The 17,018-nt window shown below is 50.1% G+C and overlaps 3 protein-coding genes and 1 long non-coding RNA gene across 5 annotated transcripts; 3 read left to right on the plus strand and 1 right to left on the minus strand.

Moving 5' to 3' along the window:
• Positions 1 to 233: 233 nt before the first annotated feature.
• On the minus strand, positions 234 to 6,098 carry HIGD1A (HIG1 hypoxia inducible domain family member 1A). The gene is made up of 4 exons (XM_064639667.1): positions 6,000 to 6,098; positions 3,903 to 4,010; positions 1,876 to 2,010; positions 234 to 947 (listed from the first exon to the last, which is right to left on the minus strand). Exons 2-4 carry the CDS (start codon positions 4,003 to 4,005, stop codon positions 898 to 900), a joined length of 288 nt encoding a protein of 95 aa, XP_064495737.1. The 5' UTR covers positions 4,006 to 4,010; positions 6,000 to 6,098; the 3' UTR covers positions 234 to 897.
• Positions 2,010 to 5,219, plus strand: LOC135404944 (uncharacterized). The gene is made up of 2 exons (XR_010425725.1): positions 2,010 to 3,394; positions 3,702 to 5,219. It is a non-coding gene; the product is annotated as an uncharacterized LOC135404944 (long non-coding RNA).
• A 255-nt stretch (positions 6,099 to 6,353) lies between the features above and the next one.
• Positions 6,354 to 12,112, plus strand: ACKR2 (atypical chemokine receptor 2). 2 transcript variants are annotated; one of them, XM_064639707.1, is made up of 4 exons: positions 6,354 to 6,529; positions 8,248 to 8,516; positions 9,130 to 9,187; positions 10,987 to 12,112. In XM_064639707.1, the coding sequence occupies exons 2-4, from the start codon at positions 8,280 to 8,282 to the stop codon at positions 12,102 to 12,104; spliced, it is 1,413 nt and encodes a 470-aa protein (XP_064495777.1). In that variant the 5' UTR covers positions 6,354 to 6,529; positions 8,248 to 8,279; the 3' UTR covers positions 12,105 to 12,112. The 2 variants fall into 2 exon arrangements, with proteins under 2 accessions (XP_064495777.1, XP_064495782.1); XM_064639712.1 differs by lacking the exon at positions 6,354 to 6,529 and adding an exon at positions 10,489 to 10,675 and having other exon boundaries at positions 8,475 to 8,516.
• Positions 12,113 to 14,955: 2,843 nt separating this feature from the next.
• Positions 14,956 to 16,624, plus strand: LOC135404969 (5-beta-cholestane-3-alpha,7-alpha-diol 12-alpha-hydroxylase). Its single transcript, XM_064639696.1, has one exon. It carries the CDS (start codon positions 14,961 to 14,963, stop codon positions 16,491 to 16,493), a length of 1,533 nt encoding a protein of 510 aa, XP_064495766.1. The 5' UTR covers positions 14,956 to 14,960; the 3' UTR covers positions 16,494 to 16,624.
• Positions 16,625 to 17,018: the final 394 nt, after the last annotated feature.

Genomic DNA, 17,018 nt, shown 5'->3' on the forward strand with positions numbered 1-17,018 from the left:
CTAACAGGAGAAAATGAGGTTTTTTTTACAAATTGGCTTTTATTTTTGTGACTGCTGTTGGAGGCACAAGGGGTTTGAGTGTAAAATAACTTGCAGGGAAGGGTTTTAACACCTCAAAGGTGGTGAGGGGGGCTCTTCAGATTTAAATGTTTTAAATTTTCTATGGGCAACAACACTGCAGAAACCAGAGCTGGGTCGAACACTTTAAAAGCATTAGGACACCAAATCAAGGCTTAGTTTTCACAATATGTATTTTAAATGTTACATTTAGATGTTATGCAGAAGAACACTGTAAATAAAGTTACAAAATATAGTAATCCCAGGGTCTGATATAGCAAAAATAGGGAGCCCGTGTCTTCATTAACAATGAATAAATATAACATTTAAATAGCTGCGACATACCAAGTACTTATCTCATGCCTTAAATAAAAAAAATAGGTGTTTATATATCTCTCTCAATATTTTAGAAGTCATTTAGTGCTACTGGAAGCTTCTAAATTACAAAGTTGGAGGCAGAGGATAAAAAATGACAGCAGGGCACTCCTGACACTCTCTGACAGAAGCCAATTCAGACTTTGTGGTTTTGGGCAACAACAGCCAAAGAAGTCACCAATTTTAGGATTGAGTTGAAGGGTAAGATAAAGGGATTGTACTCCACTATATCCCCTAAAAACTGGGATGTGGTGGTGTCAATCAGAGAGAAGCAGACCCCAATACCCACTCCCCCAGTGCACAATCATTTAAGCCTCCAGCTTCAGCACAGTGTACCATACACAAGTAGAACAATTCTCTAATGCCATGTATAATTTTCTTTTTGCTCAAGAAACCCTTGGTATGAGGTTTGGAGCTGCAGTGCACAGGCCACCACCAGGACAGAGCCTTCAGACAAACTCTCCATTATTCCTTGGGCTTCACCACATATTCCCGGAACATGGAATACAGCACACCTACAAGAGAGGAACAAAAGCACAGTTGGAGAGCTGGGTGAAACAGGAAACAACGGGGTTAAAAATCTGGACAGAAAGAGGTATTCTCAGCAGGAGAAATAGTTTCCCTTCCTCTTCTGCTGCATTTTTCTAATAGCAGTGGTGGCTACAAAGCTCTTCATGTACAGAGAACCTGGCTGTGAAAATATACTGTGTATCAAAATGCTGATCCCACCCCAACTCTGGTTTGCTTTGCAGCCAAAGTCAAGCCTTCCTGTTGTACCTCCTGGGAATACAGCAGGAGAAGCAGTGTCTGATGGGATACACAATATACACACGTACACAGCTGCAAGGCTTAGATGAGACCTGGGATGTACAAATCACTCAGGACGTTCAGGGACACAATTCCAGTCCTGAAAATATATACATATATATAGAGAAATATAGATACACATAGTAGGTATGTAATATATATATAATATCACAGGCCATGCAAGCTGAGTTTCCAATGCATTAAATTCAGAAACAGCAAGAGAGGAAAATACTCATGCCAGGTAAGTGGTTTTTTTCTTTGCCTCTAATTTCAGAAGCTACACAAGCTGATTTTCTAATGCATTAAATTCAGAAACAGCAACAGGGGAAAATATTAATGCCAGATAAGTGGTTTTTTTTCTTTGCCTCTCATTCCCACATTTGCAGAACTTCACTTGCCACATCCAGAAGTATTCAAAACTCCTACTCTCAAGGTCAGTGCAGTTTAACATTCAATACTTGTACTTAAACATCAGATAACTCCAGAAGGGCTGAGCAAACACCAGGAACGAGCACAAACATCCTGAAATAAATGTTCTGGATACTCCCACCCCGAGGATATGTCACACACACTGTGTTATCCAAGAGGCTCTCCGTGGTTTGCCACTTCCCAGGCCAGCTCCCATTCCATACGTACCACACGTTATGGCTCCCACGACGAAGCCCTGGGCTGCCACTCGCATGTGGATCAGGTGAAGTGACATTTTCATGTCACCTCTGTGCTTCAGCCTGTACAGCCCGTATCCAACCACGGCAGCAAATCCAGCCATCCCTGCAAGGCAAGGAGAGCATCCTGCTGAGGGGAGATCCAGGGCATCCGGAGCAGTGAGGGGACCCACCTAAACAAAATATCCTGGGAATCATAGAATCCTTTAGGTTGGAAGAGACCATTTTAACGTCATCGAGTCCAACTGTTTCCCAGCACAAGGCCACCACTAAACCAAGTCCCCAAGTGCCACATCCACACGGCTTTTAAATGGCTTTTAAATCCCTCCACCACTGCCCTGGGCACCCTGTGCCAGTGCCTGACAACCCTTTTTGTGAAGAAATTTTTTCTAACATCCAATCTAAACCTCCCCTGGGACAACTTGAGCCTCTCATCCTAAAATAAGCATGTTTCCCTCTGGTTTTGTGTGTGTAGTGGCAAGTCCTGGCCCACCTCCTGTTTCCACTCCAGTGCTACCTCATTCAATGCAAAAGTCAGTGCAGGGAAGAGCAAGAGATTTCCACCAGCATTAAAATGTCAAAAGAGCAGGTCAAAGTGTCAGAATTCCTTGGATATTTTTCAGACAGAGCTGGGGCTCCTTGCACCCCCTTTCCTGGATGGAAGCTCGCACCCAGCAATCCCACTCTGCTGCTGGACCCTCAGTGTGGGATGCTCCCTGATGTACCCGCCCGCCTGCTGAGGCTGCTATTTTGGGTGTTGTCACATTTGGCCAGGTGCCACCGGGACAGGACAAGTCACATGCTGCTGTCCCCGAGCTCTGAGGAGAGAGGCTCAGCAAGGGCCCTTTCCCAGGGACAGAGTTCACTGACAGTCCTTCAAGAGAGCAAACGGCGCCGGCTTTGCCAGCTCCAACCACTGCACCCCGATGCTCTCACAGAATGCACAAACTTCTCCAATTCCATCCATTTCATTTCATTTTTAGGATGATTATTTACACAGTTCAAAGGTGGCTGCTGAGTTTTAAGTGCTGTATATATTTTACTCACAGGAGCACAAGCAGTTTGTCTCCCTGAGCCTGGAGTATTACCAGTTCCACTAGGAAGCCATAAGCCCTTAATTCACGTGGTACCTTTATTGAACACCAATTAAGAGTTTTAGGGCCTCCAACCCAGCTCTGACACAGACCAAAGGTGAGTTCTGCCAATCTGTTTCGGGGAACCTGAACTCATGGAGTTCACAGTACGCCTGAGCAAGGTGGAGACAAAGTCCTGTGACCTCAGGAACCAGTGACGGATATCTGCTGGCAAACACTTGGAACAGTTCACCCCAAGTGACCCAACTGCTCTCCATTTAAGGAGGCTGGAAATCAAAACGTGCCTGGTGTCAGAGGAAAGCTCTCAGGATGAACAGGACCCATCCCTGCTCTCCTCAGCAGCTTCAGGGGCTCTCAGCAGAGAGGCTGAGAACTCTACAAGCTCTTCAAGCTGGGGTAACATAAAAACTACTAAAAGAATGCATTTTAAACTAATGGGTAGCAGCAGAGGGCTGAAATGTTTAGCAAACTGGCTGTAATTTAAATCCTTCTAGTTTGTATTTTGTTAGCTCTGAAGTCACTTTGTAGTGATCACATAATTCCCAGAACCCTGCACGACATTCCTTACCAGACACCATCACTGAACCACATTTTCTAAGCTCACCTAAACATTTCAGGGTTTGTTGGTTTGGGGTTTTTTCTTTTAAGCCCTGAGTTTTCTATTTAAGGTGACAGACCTCATTAATTTCCCTCTTTATTGCAGGACAAATACCACTCCAGGCAGAAGGATTACTGCTATCACCAAGCCTAAATACGGAAGTAATTTCTCAGTAATTTCCTGCTCACAGGAGGAAGGTGAACAGTGATGGTGTTGACACCTCATCGACTGCCTGTGAAGAGAAAGGTCTGTGCAAACACATTTCCCCAGTCTGTGCAAACACATTTCCCCCATCTTTAAACTCACCAATGGGCACAAAAGGAGTCTCCTTAAACTTCCTTATCAGCTTCGAGGTCTGGCTGCTGTCAGTCTCATACTCAGGATAAACAGATTCCTGCCTGGGTGACATGGTGGCTGTGAAGACAAAGAGCCTCCCTTCAGGTTTTAGAAGCCCCAAATTAAGAGAATCTTTGGGGAAAGAAAATCCCTTGCATATTCCTTCAGTCACAGCTATCCAGGTAGTGAGATACAAGCACAGGAGCTATGGACAGGTGATTTAATTCAAGTGAAGCCTTGGGAAGCAGGACTGTTACTTAACAGGAGAGGCAAGAACGGGACAGAACAAAAAAAAATAGGGAAGCAACAGATTTCTGCCACTCGTTTTCACACCTTTACAGATTCCTGTGGCCCCCCCACACTCACAGGCAGCGAGAAGCCACAGAAAGCTTGGGCCACTGCCCGCCTTTCCTTTTAGGAATTCCATGCCACACCACTTGGCTTTCACAGGCTGTTCCTTTATGGCAGCTCTGACCTCAGCAAAGTTCACATCTCCCCTCTCACTCCCTGCCAAGAACAGCAAGCACAGGGAAGCGAGAGCCACTGCACAAGGTCAGCCCTGCCCGGCAGCTCCTCAGCTGCCTATTCCACCTCAGCGTAATTCCAGATTCCTGGAGAACACAGGGATGTACGACAGCCACCCCTGAGGAGCTGGAGCAAGTCTTGGAGCCCTCCATAGGTGCAGACTCATGGGGGGGACACATCAGGAGGAGAAATCATGCACAGGTGATTTCTCACCTGCCTCCCAGGAAAATAAAAAGCAGCGACAGCCCTGAGAAAGGCTCCACTCACAGAACCATCATCACCAAACCAGTGAGATCATCCTTCAAAAATGCCCAGCTTTTTGTGCTGGGAATTACATGGATTACACCCAGACCTGTTCCCTCCTCAGTGGTCAGCATAAACACCATTCAGTGATCGATGATTTCTGCCCAGCGACACCACAGAGGCCTCTGCTAGAAAAGTCTCCACTGTTACTGTTCCAGTTTTGACCACCAACACACTCCACAGCAAAACACAGCTCAGGGGCGCATGGAAGGACTCCAAGCTCTCACAACAAACTACCAGGAATTTCATTTAAGCAGGGGCCAGTAACCATCGGCAAAAAAGACGTTTCAAAGGTGGCTGCACTCCCTGGTTACGCAGCATTTCCTGCACACCCATGTGAGCAGACTGACTGGTTCTCAAACTAAAGGCTCAGACCATTTCCTCTGCCAGGCCAAAGGATTTGATCTCTCTGTGCCTGCTACAACCACCCTGGTTTGTTAAATGAGAGTTATAATTTTAGCCTGACTCATTTGGAGAAGGAAACAGGAGCACTCGGTCACTGAGGAGAGGGGGAGACAGCCAGGGGTGGGATTTACACAAGAAAAGGGTATTGAAAATGAATCAATTCATCCACCCCGAGAGGTTTCCACGACCTTCAGCTCACACTGGGGTGGGCCCGGGGCAGAGGAAACTGCGTGAAACACACACCCTGACTGCCCTGACCTTGCCAACACCCAACAGTGAGGTCTGTGTGACAGGTGTCACCCACGGCGGGAGGAACACGGGTGGGAAGGTGACAGGATCCCTCTGCGAGAGGTGTCACCCACGGAGGGAGGCACATGGGTGGGAAGGTGACAGGGCCCAGCATCCCTCCCGGCAAGGCAGCGGCCTTGGGCACCACCAGGCTGCCTTCCCCCTCTCCAGCCCCACATGGAGACCCTGTCCCACTCCAGCCCCAGGTCCCCACACGGGTACAGGGTACACCGCTCCAGCCCCAGGCCCTGCCACCCCCACGGAGACCCTGTCCCACTCCAGCCCCAGATCCCCACGCTCCGCACGGGTACAGGATACCCCACTCCAGCCCCAGGCACCTTTAGCCCACTCCGGGCCTCTGCCCTACTCCAGCTCCAGCTCCCCACACGGGGACCCTGTTCCAGTCCAGCCCCAGGCCCCCGTCCAGCCCCACACAGGGACCGTTCCCCACGGCAGCCGCAGGTTCCCGGACCCCACGCGAGGACCCTTCCCTGCTCCAGCCCCAAGCCCCCTCATCCTCCTCCGTGCCCCTGCCCCTGGATGTACCTCAGAAGTCCCACAGCTGTCCCCGTTCCCCCCCGGCCCTGTGCTCCCCGCGGTGCCCGCGCTCCCCGGCACCGGCCGCGTCTGCCGCGCCAGGCCCCGCCCCCCGCCTCTTATAGGCCGGCCTGGCCCCGCCCCCCTCCGGGACCACAACTCCCAGCGCTCCGCGCGGCCGCGCGCCCGCCGCCGGCCAATCAGTGTCGCGGCCGCCGCCACCGCTGCCTTATACGTCGGGGGGGGCGGGGCCGTCCGTGACGTCACGCGGGGCGCTCCGCAGTGCGGCGCCGTCGCGGGGGGGCGGGGCTGCCGGCAGGGGGCGCTGAGGGGCCCGGGGCGGCCCCTCACGGCCCCGAGGGGGTGCGGGGGTGAGGGGCGGGTACGGCCGGGGATGGACGGGCCGGTCGGGTCAGCCCGGAACGGGGCTTAGCCCGTCCTAAACAGGGGGGGAAAACAGCCAGTGGCGTCTTTGCAACTTGTCAACTTGGCACACCAGAAACTTTGTCGGTGTTATAAAACCCTCACTGTGACATCGAGTCAGTACAAGCGCCTGGGGGGACAGGACAAGGGGGAATGGCTTCAAACTGCCAGAGAGCAGGGTTAGATGGGATATTGGGAGGGAATTCTTGGCTGTGAGGGGTGGGAAGCCCTGGCACAGGTTTCCCAGAGGAGCTGGGGCTGCCCCATCCCTGGAAGTGTCCAAGGCCAGGTTGGACGGGGCTTGGAGCAACCTGGGCTAGTGGAAGGTGTCCCTGCCAGTCCCAGGGTGGGACTGGGTGGGGTTTAAGATCACTTCTAACCCAAACCATTCTGAGATTCTGTGACATCAGGTGGAAGCTCTTCAGCAAAGGGCAAAGTCAGAGCTCAATTTTCACAGAATCTGAGAATCCCAGGTTATATTTTGAGTTAGATCATCTCATTCCAACCCCCTGCCATGGGCAGGGACACCTTCCACTATCCCAGGTTGCTCCAAGCCCTGTCCAACCTGGCCTTGGACATTTCCAGGGATGGGGCAGCCACAGCTTCTCTGCCTTTCCCTCCTGATTGTCTCATGTTTTCCCAAATTTCAGCTTTCAAGCAGAGCTTGCCTTACACCTGCTGTGTGCCAGACAGTGGATCTGGAAGCCCAGAGTTAATCCAGAAGCTGCTCCTGTCTCAAAGCAAACCATTCTCTGGAGCAGAAGGAAAAATCCACTGGGATCCTGGAGATGCCTAAAATCCTCCCCTAAACCTGAGGGCAGCTCATCAGGGCAAAACAGCAAGGAAAGTCCTTTTCTCCATAAGCCCAGTTTTGCAGTGTGGTGTTTGTGCCTCTCCATCTCCAAGTAGGGGGAAGCAGAGTCAGGGTCACCCCTCCACTCACAGGAGGCATTTTGGGCAGCGTGAGAGAAAGTGGCTCAGACAACCATTTGTTCCATCTGCATCTCTCTAAATATGCTTCCCATTACCCCTAATCTTGTTACTTTAATTACCAAAGCCATTAGGGCTCTGCAGTCCAAGGAAACAAAAAAAAAAATCTATGCAATTATCAGCCCTCAAATTGAGTTAAAATCTTGTAATAAATTACAGCAAAGGCCACTTTCTCCAGTGACTCTCAGAGGCACATTTGACTCCCTGCTTCAGGGCAGAAACTCAATTAAAAACAAAAACTTATTTCATTTTCATTGCCAGGCTAATGAAACCTCTGTCGCTTGCAGCATCTCTCTGTGTATGTCCAGTGTCTGGGCTCTGTGAGTGGTTCTTGCTCCCTGCTGATGTCTATTTTGCACATATGTATTTGTTATATAAATATATATATATTATTATATGGTATATTTAACTGCAGCAGCTGATGGTGGCAAACATAAAAATGGGTAAAAATAATGTATTTCTCTCTGTCAATCCACTTAACAAGGGGCAGGTTGGATGCAAAGCTGTGGTCATCACTGCTGCTCCACCCTCCTACTTTTACCAGGGTGGTTTGGGGAGTATAAAACACACCAGGATTGGCACAGGGAAAGCCTTGGCACGGTCAGGGTGTTCCCATGGCCCTGCTTGGTGGTGAGATGAGGAAACAAGCAGGAAGGTGACCACTCACCAACAGTGACATTCTGAAACTTCTCCAATAAACCACTTTGACTGAGATGTCTTCTGTCAAGGTGTCAGAAACTTCTGTCAGAAACTTTTCAGTCAAAAAACTTTTCTGTCAAAAAACTTTTCTGTCGAAACCTTCTCCAACAAACACCTTTGACAGAGGCCATTTCTACTCTTGCAGGGGTTGAGGATCCTGCTGCATCCAAAGAGCACATGAGTCAATCAGATTTCCTGGAAAACATGCAGATTTCTACAACAAGGTCTCAACACGTGCTCAGGCAGGGTGGAGACCGTTTATCCACTGCTGTCATCCTTGACCAACACCAGGAAAGGCAAAAACAAAACCAGGGAGGATACATTTCCTGCCCACTTGCTCTGGCACAAGTGAAAGAGGTTCCTAAAAGCCTGATTCGAGCATTCAGCAGGATGGAAACAGGGGAAGAAACTCCTGTAAGTGCATTTTCTGCTTCTTGCTTGTAGACAAAGCTGTGCAGGAAACCTGGGGAGGTTCTCCTTTCTTTTTGAAAGGTGACCAGTTTGGGATCGGGATTAGTTTCTGAGCTAAGTCCACATTGTGTTCACCAGTTCTCTGCTCTGAGCTACAGGATGGGGGTGTGGATGTCAGTGCCAGGCTGATAAGGAGGGAGAAAGATGTGGCAGAGGGAAAAAAGGCTGGAAGAGACCCAGAAATGTAAAATTTTGGAATGGCTTGTCCTGATGTGGGCACAGAGGGTGTGAGGGGAAGGGTATTTTGGGTATTTTGGACTCCTGTTGGGTGTTACTTTGATCAGCACGATGGGCAGCTTTGGTTTCCTCTCAGTGAGAAATGTGGTAGAGTCACAGCTATATATGGCTGGGGGTGAGTTTCTTCCAAAATATGATACAGGAAAGAAATTTTAAAAAGCTAATTCCCAAACAAATCCCAGCCAAACACTCTGCCGTGGCAGATCCCTGCTCTCCATCACTGCTCTATCTGAAGTGCCCTGCAGCACTTGCCAAAGAGCTGCAAGACAGCAAGAAAACATTTCAACACAGCTCAAATCACTTTTTATTTTATTTTCAGCTGCCTGGAATTGCCTGGAATGGGTATTTAAGCAATTTTAGGCACGGGACCACAGCAGGTACGTCCAGAGCTTCACCCCTCACAGCTGCACATCCACAGGCATCCTCAGCACCCCACTCCGAGCTTTGGGAGCTTTCCTTAATCCATGTGGGGTGGAGGGGCTCCGCTTTTCCAGGGTGTTTGTGGGGAGGGAGCCATCCCTAGGAGTTGCAGAGCCACCATGGGATATGTCCTCCCTGGGAGGACAACCAGGGACCAACAGCTTCATTTTCTCATTACTCAGTGACTCCAGGTCTCTTGGGAAATGGGACAAACAGGTCCTCGAGGAGAAACTGCAGGCATGGAGCTGCACAGCCAGGCCTGTTTGGGATTGCTGGAAAATGAACCCCAAGGAAAAGACAGGCAGCTTTGGCCGTGGCTGAAAAAATGTGTGGTTTAGAGGTGGAAGGGTATTTACACCACTTTTCCCCCGTGCCAAACTCTCAGAGTTTGGAGATTAGCCTTGATTTTTAAACTCCACATTACCCTTCATGGTACTGACAGGGGGTGGCTCAGGCAGATCCCATTCCCACCGTGGCAGATGGGCTCTTCTTTTGAAACCCTCGTAATGTTCTTGTTGGCGTGGTGGATTTTTCATTCTGAAAATCAGAATCCAAAAGTAGGAAGCTGCAAATCACTAATCGTTTCCTGACATCTGGGCTGCAGCTGTCTAAACACTGAGGCCAGTCCTGGGGAGTGGCCGAGTGCAGGTCATGCCTTGGCTCGTGCAGAATCGATTGCAACAACATTCTTCCAGCTAGATCTCTAACCTTGATTCAGGACTTGATTCTGGTGCCTACCTGTTCTTACCTTGGATGAGTCTTTGAGCAACCTCTTCTAATGGAAGGTGTCCCTGCCCAGGGGGTTGGAATGAGATGGTCTTTAAGGTCCCTTCCAACCCAAACTATTCTGGAATTCTCTGAATCTCTGATTCTGTATTTTCCACTTACTAATACTTTTTACAGGAATCCATGTCTTGGTGTCCTAGGGCTGACACAGAGACTGGTCAGTGTCCCACCAGGAGCAGGGAGATGTTCAGAATTTCCCCTCTGAGAACAGCCACACCGACACAAAGGTGCTGGTGGCAGGTTCTGCTTCACCAAGAACTGAGATGCCCCTTCCTCAGTAGTGACCCAGGTGAACATAAGCAGCTCACAGTGAGGTAGAGTGATGGATTTCCCATAACTGAGAGCAGAAACTTCCTCGAAAGCTTGTCAGGAGGAAGTAGTGGGTTATGTCAGAGGAGTCTGTGATCATTGACTTTCAAGTTTTATATTTCCAAGTAAGGAAAGCAAAATTTTTTTTTTAATTTCTGTGCAGACAGTTGTCCCTACAATTAAACAAAGGCCAAGGAGTGTAGGACACAAAATACTTAACAAAAAGTTGCAAAAATTTAAGCCTATGAACTCTCTCTACTTGAAGAGAGCTTACAAGAAAGACCAAGAGAGACTTTTCACAGGAGCACAGAGTGACAGGACGAAGGGGAATGGATTCAAACTAAAAGAGGGTAGGTTTAGATTGCATATTAGGAGGAAATTCTTTGCTGTGAGGGACTGGAACAGGTTGCCCAGAAAGGCTGTGGCTGCCCCATCCCTGGAAGTGTCCAAGGCCAGGTTGGATGGGGCTTGGAGCCACCTGGGCTAGTGGAAGGTGTCTCTGCCCATGGCAGGGGGTGGGAACGAGATGATCTTTAAGGTCCCTTCCAATCCAAACCATCCTACGATTCTATGAACTAAAGGACAACCCTCCATGATGTGGTCTTTGCTTCCTGTGTGGATTCAAACACTTTGATCCCCTTCCCTTGCCTTTTGCTTTTAGGCAGCCACTTGTCAAACACAACCTCAGCGGTGACAACAACGATCACAGCCCCCTGGCTGGATGGTGCCAACTCCAGTGAGTACCCGTACGAGTACCTGGACGAGGAGGATTACGGGCAGTATGGGCTCTGCACCAAGGAGGAGGTGCTCTCCTTCAGCAAAGTGTTCCTGCCTTCGTTTTACACCGTGGTCTTCCTGCTGGGGATGGCCGGGAATGCCCTCCTGTTCATCGTCCTCATTATGTACATCAGGAAGAGGAAGAAGATGACTGAGGTGTATCTGCTGAACCTGGTGGTTTCAGACTTCTTCCTGCTGCTGAACCTTCCTTTCTGGGCTCTCTACGTTTCTCAGGGGGTCACCTGGGATGTTTTGTGCCCGGTCTTAAATGCCATGTACACTCTGAACTTCTACAGTGGCATCTTTTTTGTGAGCTGCATGAGTCTGGACATGTATCTGCAGATAGTTTATGCTTGTTCTGCTCACAGCTCCACGTCATGGAGGAAGTCCATCCTTGGCTTGTTGGTGGTGTGGATCCTTTCCATACTTCTCTCTATTCCTCATGGCCTCTTCACCAGCACAAGGCAAATCCACAATAAAACCACCATGTGCACCCAGGATTATGGCCAGGACCACTTACTTTGGAAAGTTGTCTTTCGGGTCACTCAAAACATCCTGGGCTTCCTTTTGCCCTTCCTCTTCATGGTGTTCTGCTACTCCCGCATCGCCTGTGTCCTCAGCACATCACAGCTGCCTGGCTCCAGGAGAGCTCTCTGCTTGGTCTTCACTCTGGTGGGTGTCTTCTTTGTCCTGTGGTCTCCCTACAACATTGTCCTCATCCTCCACTCCCTGCAGGATGTCGGTGTGATCAGGAGCTGTGAAAGCAGCAGGAAGCTGGACTATGCCATGCAGGTCACAGAGAGCTTGTCCTTTGTCCACTGCTGTCTCAACCCCTTGCTCTATGCTTTTGTGAAGAAACGATTCAGGTCCTACTTGTGCAAGATCCCTCAGGCCATTTTCAGGAGAAGTGGTTTCTTTCACATCCAGCCCTCAGAGACAAGCCCGTCTTGCAGCAGATACGTGGCTGAGATAGAAATGTTGAGTGTCACAACTGTATCATAAATATTTACATTATTTACACTGTGTGTGTGCCCTCTGTGCTGCATTTGGTCCTGGCCATGGGATGGAGTTGGTGTGAGCCCACAACGCTTCATAATCAGACAGTTCATCCAAGAACCACCCTCGAGATGAGGATTTTCTGTGTTGGGATTGGGAAAGTACTTGTGGGATTTGTTTCTGTTGATACAAAACTGGGAGGAGCTGTTGACTCCCTGGAAGGCAGGGAGGCCCTGCAGAGAGACCTCAAAAAATCAGAGGGCTGGACAATCATCAGCCATGGGAAGTTCAACAAGGGGAAGTGCTGGATCCTGCCCCTGAGATGGGGCAACCCTGGATGTATGGACAGACTGAGAATGAGAGGCTGGAAAGCAGTGCTGAGAAAGGGACCTGGGGGTCCTGGTGGGTGGCCAGTTGGCCATGAGTCAGCAGTGCCCTGGCAGCCAGGAGGGCCAACCCTGTCCTGGGGGGCATCAGGGAGGGGATTGTTCCACTCTGCTCTGCCCTGGGGCGGCCTCACCTGCAATATTGGGGCAGTTTGGGGCACTGCAATATAAGGAAGATATTGAGCCATTGGAGAGTGTCCAAAGGAGGCCACGAGGATGGGGAAGGGCCTTGATTTGAAGCTGTGTCAGAACACTGAGGGCACTTAATGTGTTCAGCTGGAGAAGAGGAGACTGAGGAGAGACCTCACTGCCGTTCCAACTTCCTGGGAAGGGGCAGAGGAGGGACAGGCCCTGAGTTCTGCTCTGTGGGGACCAGGGACTGGACCCCAGGGAATGGCCTGGAGCTCTGTCAGGGCAGGATCAGGTTGGATGTCAGGAAAAGATCTTTGCCTCTGAGGGTGGTTGGGCACTGAACAGGCAGTGGGCACAGCACCAAGGCTGACAGAGCTCCAGGAGGGTTTGGATGATCCTCTGGGGCACAGGGTGTGACTCCTGGGGATGGGCCTGTGCAGGGCTGAGAGTTGGACTGGGTGATCCTTGTGGGTCCCTTCCAACTCAGCATGTTCTGTGATTCTGTGAAACATGCAGACGTTCTCTTCTATAGATTCCAAAGGGTCGGATGGAGGAGAGCAATCCCATTAGTCCTCCAGTTCATGGTGTGGGCTATGGAATAGCTTTTACACACTCATCCATCAGTCCAGAAACCCAGGAACAGATTTGCCACACTCATCCACTAGGCCAGAAACCCAGCCAGGGGGTGGCTTTGCTTCTCCTGGCTCTTACCATCTGCCAGGTAGATGGCAAGAGCCAGATGGTTCAATTAGGATCATCCCTTTGTCTACCAGGAGAAATAACAGGAGGAGTTGGGCACCTTTAAGCTGAGTTGTCTGCCCAGGGACAGTTTCCTCTGTTAGGATGAGCTGTGCCATCCTGCTGAGCAGGAAACTCTCCCCAAGAGATACATCCTTGGTTAGAGATGAGTTCAATCATAGACTGATTTGAGACCAGTTTGATCAGAACAAAGTTGAAACCAGTAACAGCCAGTGAGAAGGAGAAAACAAGTGGGCTCAGCGGAACAGTGACGGAGGAATTTGACTTCCACAGAGCCCCTTTGACAAGATAAAAAAGATCCATGGATACTGTAACATAAATATTGGCTTCACAACACCACAGAGTGAGATCATGGGCTGAACAAAAGAGCACAGGGAGCTGTTGGCCAATCCTTATTACCCAGTGTAGCTTTAAAGCTCAAGATTATGAGTTTGCTGACTTTTATTTAAACATATTGTTCACCCCAGATGCTCCTGAACCTTAAATGGTCCCTTTCCAGCCTGAAAATCTATTAAGCATTAGACTTGCCTAGAACTGTACAGAAAAAAAAAAAAAAGAATTATTTAAAAGAAAACACTCATCACCATGGTTTTATTGCTAGACAAGGTTACAGGACTGAGAAGGGCTTGGAGTTGATCTGGAAAGATGGATTTGTTTTCACTGCTGTTATTTTTCTTCCCAACATTGCTACAGTGTGTTTCCAAAATGGTGAGGCTGGGAGCTTTCCTTAAAGAAACAAAGCCAGATTATGCATTTAGCTGATGCTGTGATGTGACCTTCACTCCACGGGTCAGGTCACTGGAGGGAACGTGGAAAGGGACAGCAGCTGGGAAGCAGGAAAGAAGATGAAGATTACGATCCCAGAGAGAGGAGAACTCTTGGGACAGCGGAAAACTTACGAGGGGATTCTCAGGGGAAGGGCAAAGGTGAGGGAAATAGAGAGGGGATAATGTCACTCTCTGTCCAATGTGAGGGCGCTGCAAGGTCCAGGCACCAGTGACTGGGGCAGAGGTTGTGGTGACTGTGTGTGCAGATCAAGGTGGTAGCACTGGGAAAAAACTTCTAGGGCACTATGCCTTGGAGAACATCAAAATGTTAGAGACCTTTCCTTCTCTTGTCTGTGGAGACCAAATTGGCTCGGCTGTAACCCCCTCCCTGAGCTCATTTCCAGTAGCATTTCCAACATCCCTTTGTTTCATTTTTTTCAGCCTGCAGTGCTTCTCCATAGCCTGGCCTTAAAGGCAGAAATCATGGAGTGGAATCCTCTGAACCTTTTTTTTTTTTTCCCAAAAAACTGGGCTCCATGTCCCTAGAAAAGGAAATTTGCTTAAACTGCTGCAGAGCCCAGGCCAAAACCCATCCCCCTTACACAGCATGGGTACTCCAACAGGATTACAAATCCCTCCCACCTCAGAAATCCAAGTTCAGACTGGAGTGCTCTGCGGGGGCAGGCAAACACCTGCTGCCAATGGGGACAGAGGTTGTCAGCTGTGCCTCTGCATATCAGCTGCTGGATGGGAATAGAAAGCACATTCCTGCCCCAACCTGTCCCTAGTCCCAGCTCCCAGACGGGCACAGAGCTCTCATGGAGCTGTGGGTGGTTCTCCTCTGTGCCTTGGTGTCGTTGCTGCTTGGTGGCCTCTATGTCCTGGGGGTATTTCGGAGACGGAGACCAGATGAGCCGCCCCTGGACAAAGGCACCATTCCCTGGCTGGGCTACCTGCTGGATTTCAGGAAGGACAGTTCCGAGTTTCTAAAAAGGATGTGGAGGAAACACGGAGATGTTTTCACGGTGCTGATGGGTGGCTATTACTTCACCTTCGTGATGGACCCCTTCTGCTTTGGCAGCATTGTGAAGGAATCACGGTCTAAACTGGACTTTAGGGCTGCTGCAACTCAGCTGGTCCTGCAGGTTTTTGGCTACAAGCCCAACGAATCCAGCCACAACGTAGCCCGTGAATCGAGCGTGAAGCACCTGACGGGAGAGGGGCTCAGTGTCCTGACTCAAACCACCATGGAGAACCTCCAGAAGCTGATGCTTTTCAACCTGAGCCCAGGAGAGGAGAAGCGAGTGTGGCGGGAGGAGAACCTCTTCCACTACTGCTACAACATCGTCTTCAGAGCCGGGTACCTGGCTCTGTACGGCTCTGAGCCACACCAGGGGGCAGGAGACAAGGAGAAAGCTGAGGAGCGAGATCGTGTCCACTCCAACCAGCTGTTCCAGGAGTTTCGGAAGTACGACCGCCTCTTCCCTCGCCTGGCCTTCTCTCTGTTGCCTCACAAGGACAAAAGAGAAGCCGAACAGCTGAAGAGGCTCTTTTGGAGCGTGCTGTCTGTGAAGAAGGCCAGGCAGAAGGACAATATCAGTGGGTGGATCAGTGATCAAGACCAACTTCTGGCAGAAAACGGTGTCCCCGAGTACATGCGGGATCGTTTCATGTTTATGCTCCTCTGGGCATCCCAAGGCAACACGGGCCCAACGGCCTTCTGGCTCCTCCTGTACCTGCTGAAGCATCCAGAAGCTCTGAAGGCTGTGAGAGGTGAGGTAGACAAAGTCTTGAGGGAGAATGGGCAGCAAGTGAAGGCAGGGAGCCGTCCAGTTACCATCACTAGGGACATGTTGAACCAGGCTCCTCTTCTGGACAGTGCTCTGGAGGAGACCCTTAGGCTGGTGGCAGCCCCGCTGCTGGTCAGAGCTGTCCTGGAGGACATCAGCCTCAAGACAAGCAGTGGGACAGAGTACACCCTCCGCAAGGGAGACAGGGTGGCTCTGTTCCCTCACCTCGCCGTGCAGATGAACCCAGAAATTCACCACGAGCCTCACAAATTTAAGTACGACCGTTTCGTGAACCCAGATGGCACCAAGAGGGATTTCTACAAAAACGGGAAGAAGCTGAAATACGTCAACATGCCCTGGGGGGCAGGAGTATCCATCTGTCCCGGGCGGTTCTTCGCCAGCGCTGAAATGAAACTCTTTGTGTTTTTGATGCTGAGCCACTATGACCTGGAGCTGGTCAATGAGGAGGAGGAGATCCCAGGGATAGACATCAGCCGCTGGGGATTCGGGACCATGCAGCCCGTTCACGATGTTCGGTTCAGATACCGGCCACGCTTTTGACTTTGGGAAGCCCCTGTTGTGTTGTTTGTTTCGGTGTTACCTCTGAGCAAATTGTGTGATCCCGTGGTTATCAGCTCCTGATCTGATCTTGTTTGCTTAACATTTATCATGGCTTGTGTTTTTACCTCTGTCTCACGTGGTTGCTGCTCTGTGTCTCTGGTTACTGTGGTTTTGGGATATGTGATAAAAGAGAGACAAAATGCGCCCTCTGGGGCTATTCCCAGCCCCATCTCTGTGACCATCAGCCTGTTGAAAACCCAGAGGAGCACAGGGGCATAGTGACAGGTGGGAACCCAAATTCAGGGCTTCCAAGGAACAAGTATTTTGTCCAGGGCTGTCCCAGCAGAGCCGTCAGCCCCGTGGTCCTGGCATGAGACCCCTGGAGATGTGGAGGAGGATTTCTGTCAAGGGAGGGCAGACATCCTATGGTGTGTAGGGGAAGAGGATTTTGGGATTGCACAGGACTTCAAGTAAGATAGTTTTGGGGAGGAACCAAAGGGGCATAAAGGATGGATTTAGGTGATT

This window comes from Pseudopipra pipra, chromosome 1 (assembly GCF_036250125.1).
Source record: "Pseudopipra pipra isolate bDixPip1 chromosome 1, bDixPip1.hap1, whole genome shotgun sequence".
Lineage (NCBI taxonomy): Eukaryota > Metazoa > Chordata > Aves > Passeriformes > Pipridae > Pseudopipra > Pseudopipra pipra.

Bases quoted from the DNA above. Each gene is read 5' to 3' on its own strand.
- LOC135404969 (XM_064639696.1), top strand. From the start codon at position 14,961: ATGGAGCTGTGGGTGGTTCTCCTCTGTGCCTTGGTGTCGTTGCTGCTT.
- ACKR2 (XM_064639707.1), top strand. From the start codon at position 8,280: ATGAGTCAATCAGATTTCCTGGAAAACATGCAGATTTCTACAACAAGG. The intron at 8,517-9,129 runs GTAAGTGCATTT...TTTTATTTTCAG, and splicing joins AAACAGGGGAAGAAACTCCT to CTGCCTGGAATTGCCTGGAA. The intron at 9,188-10,986 runs GTACGTCCAGAG...TTTTGCTTTTAG, and splicing joins TAGGCACGGGACCACAGCAG to GCAGCCACTTGTCAAACACA.
- HIGD1A (XM_064639667.1), bottom strand. From the start codon at position 4,005: ATGTCACCCAGGCAGGAATCTGTTTATCCTGAGTATGAGACTGACAGC. The intron at 2,011-3,902 runs GTGAGTTTAAAG...CTTGCCTTGCAG, and splicing joins GACTCCTTTTGTGCCCATTG to GGATGGCTGGATTTGCTGCC. The intron at 948-1,875 runs GTACGTATGGAA...CCTCTCTTGTAG, and splicing joins CGTGGGAGCCATAACGTGTG to GTGTGCTGTATTCCATGTTC.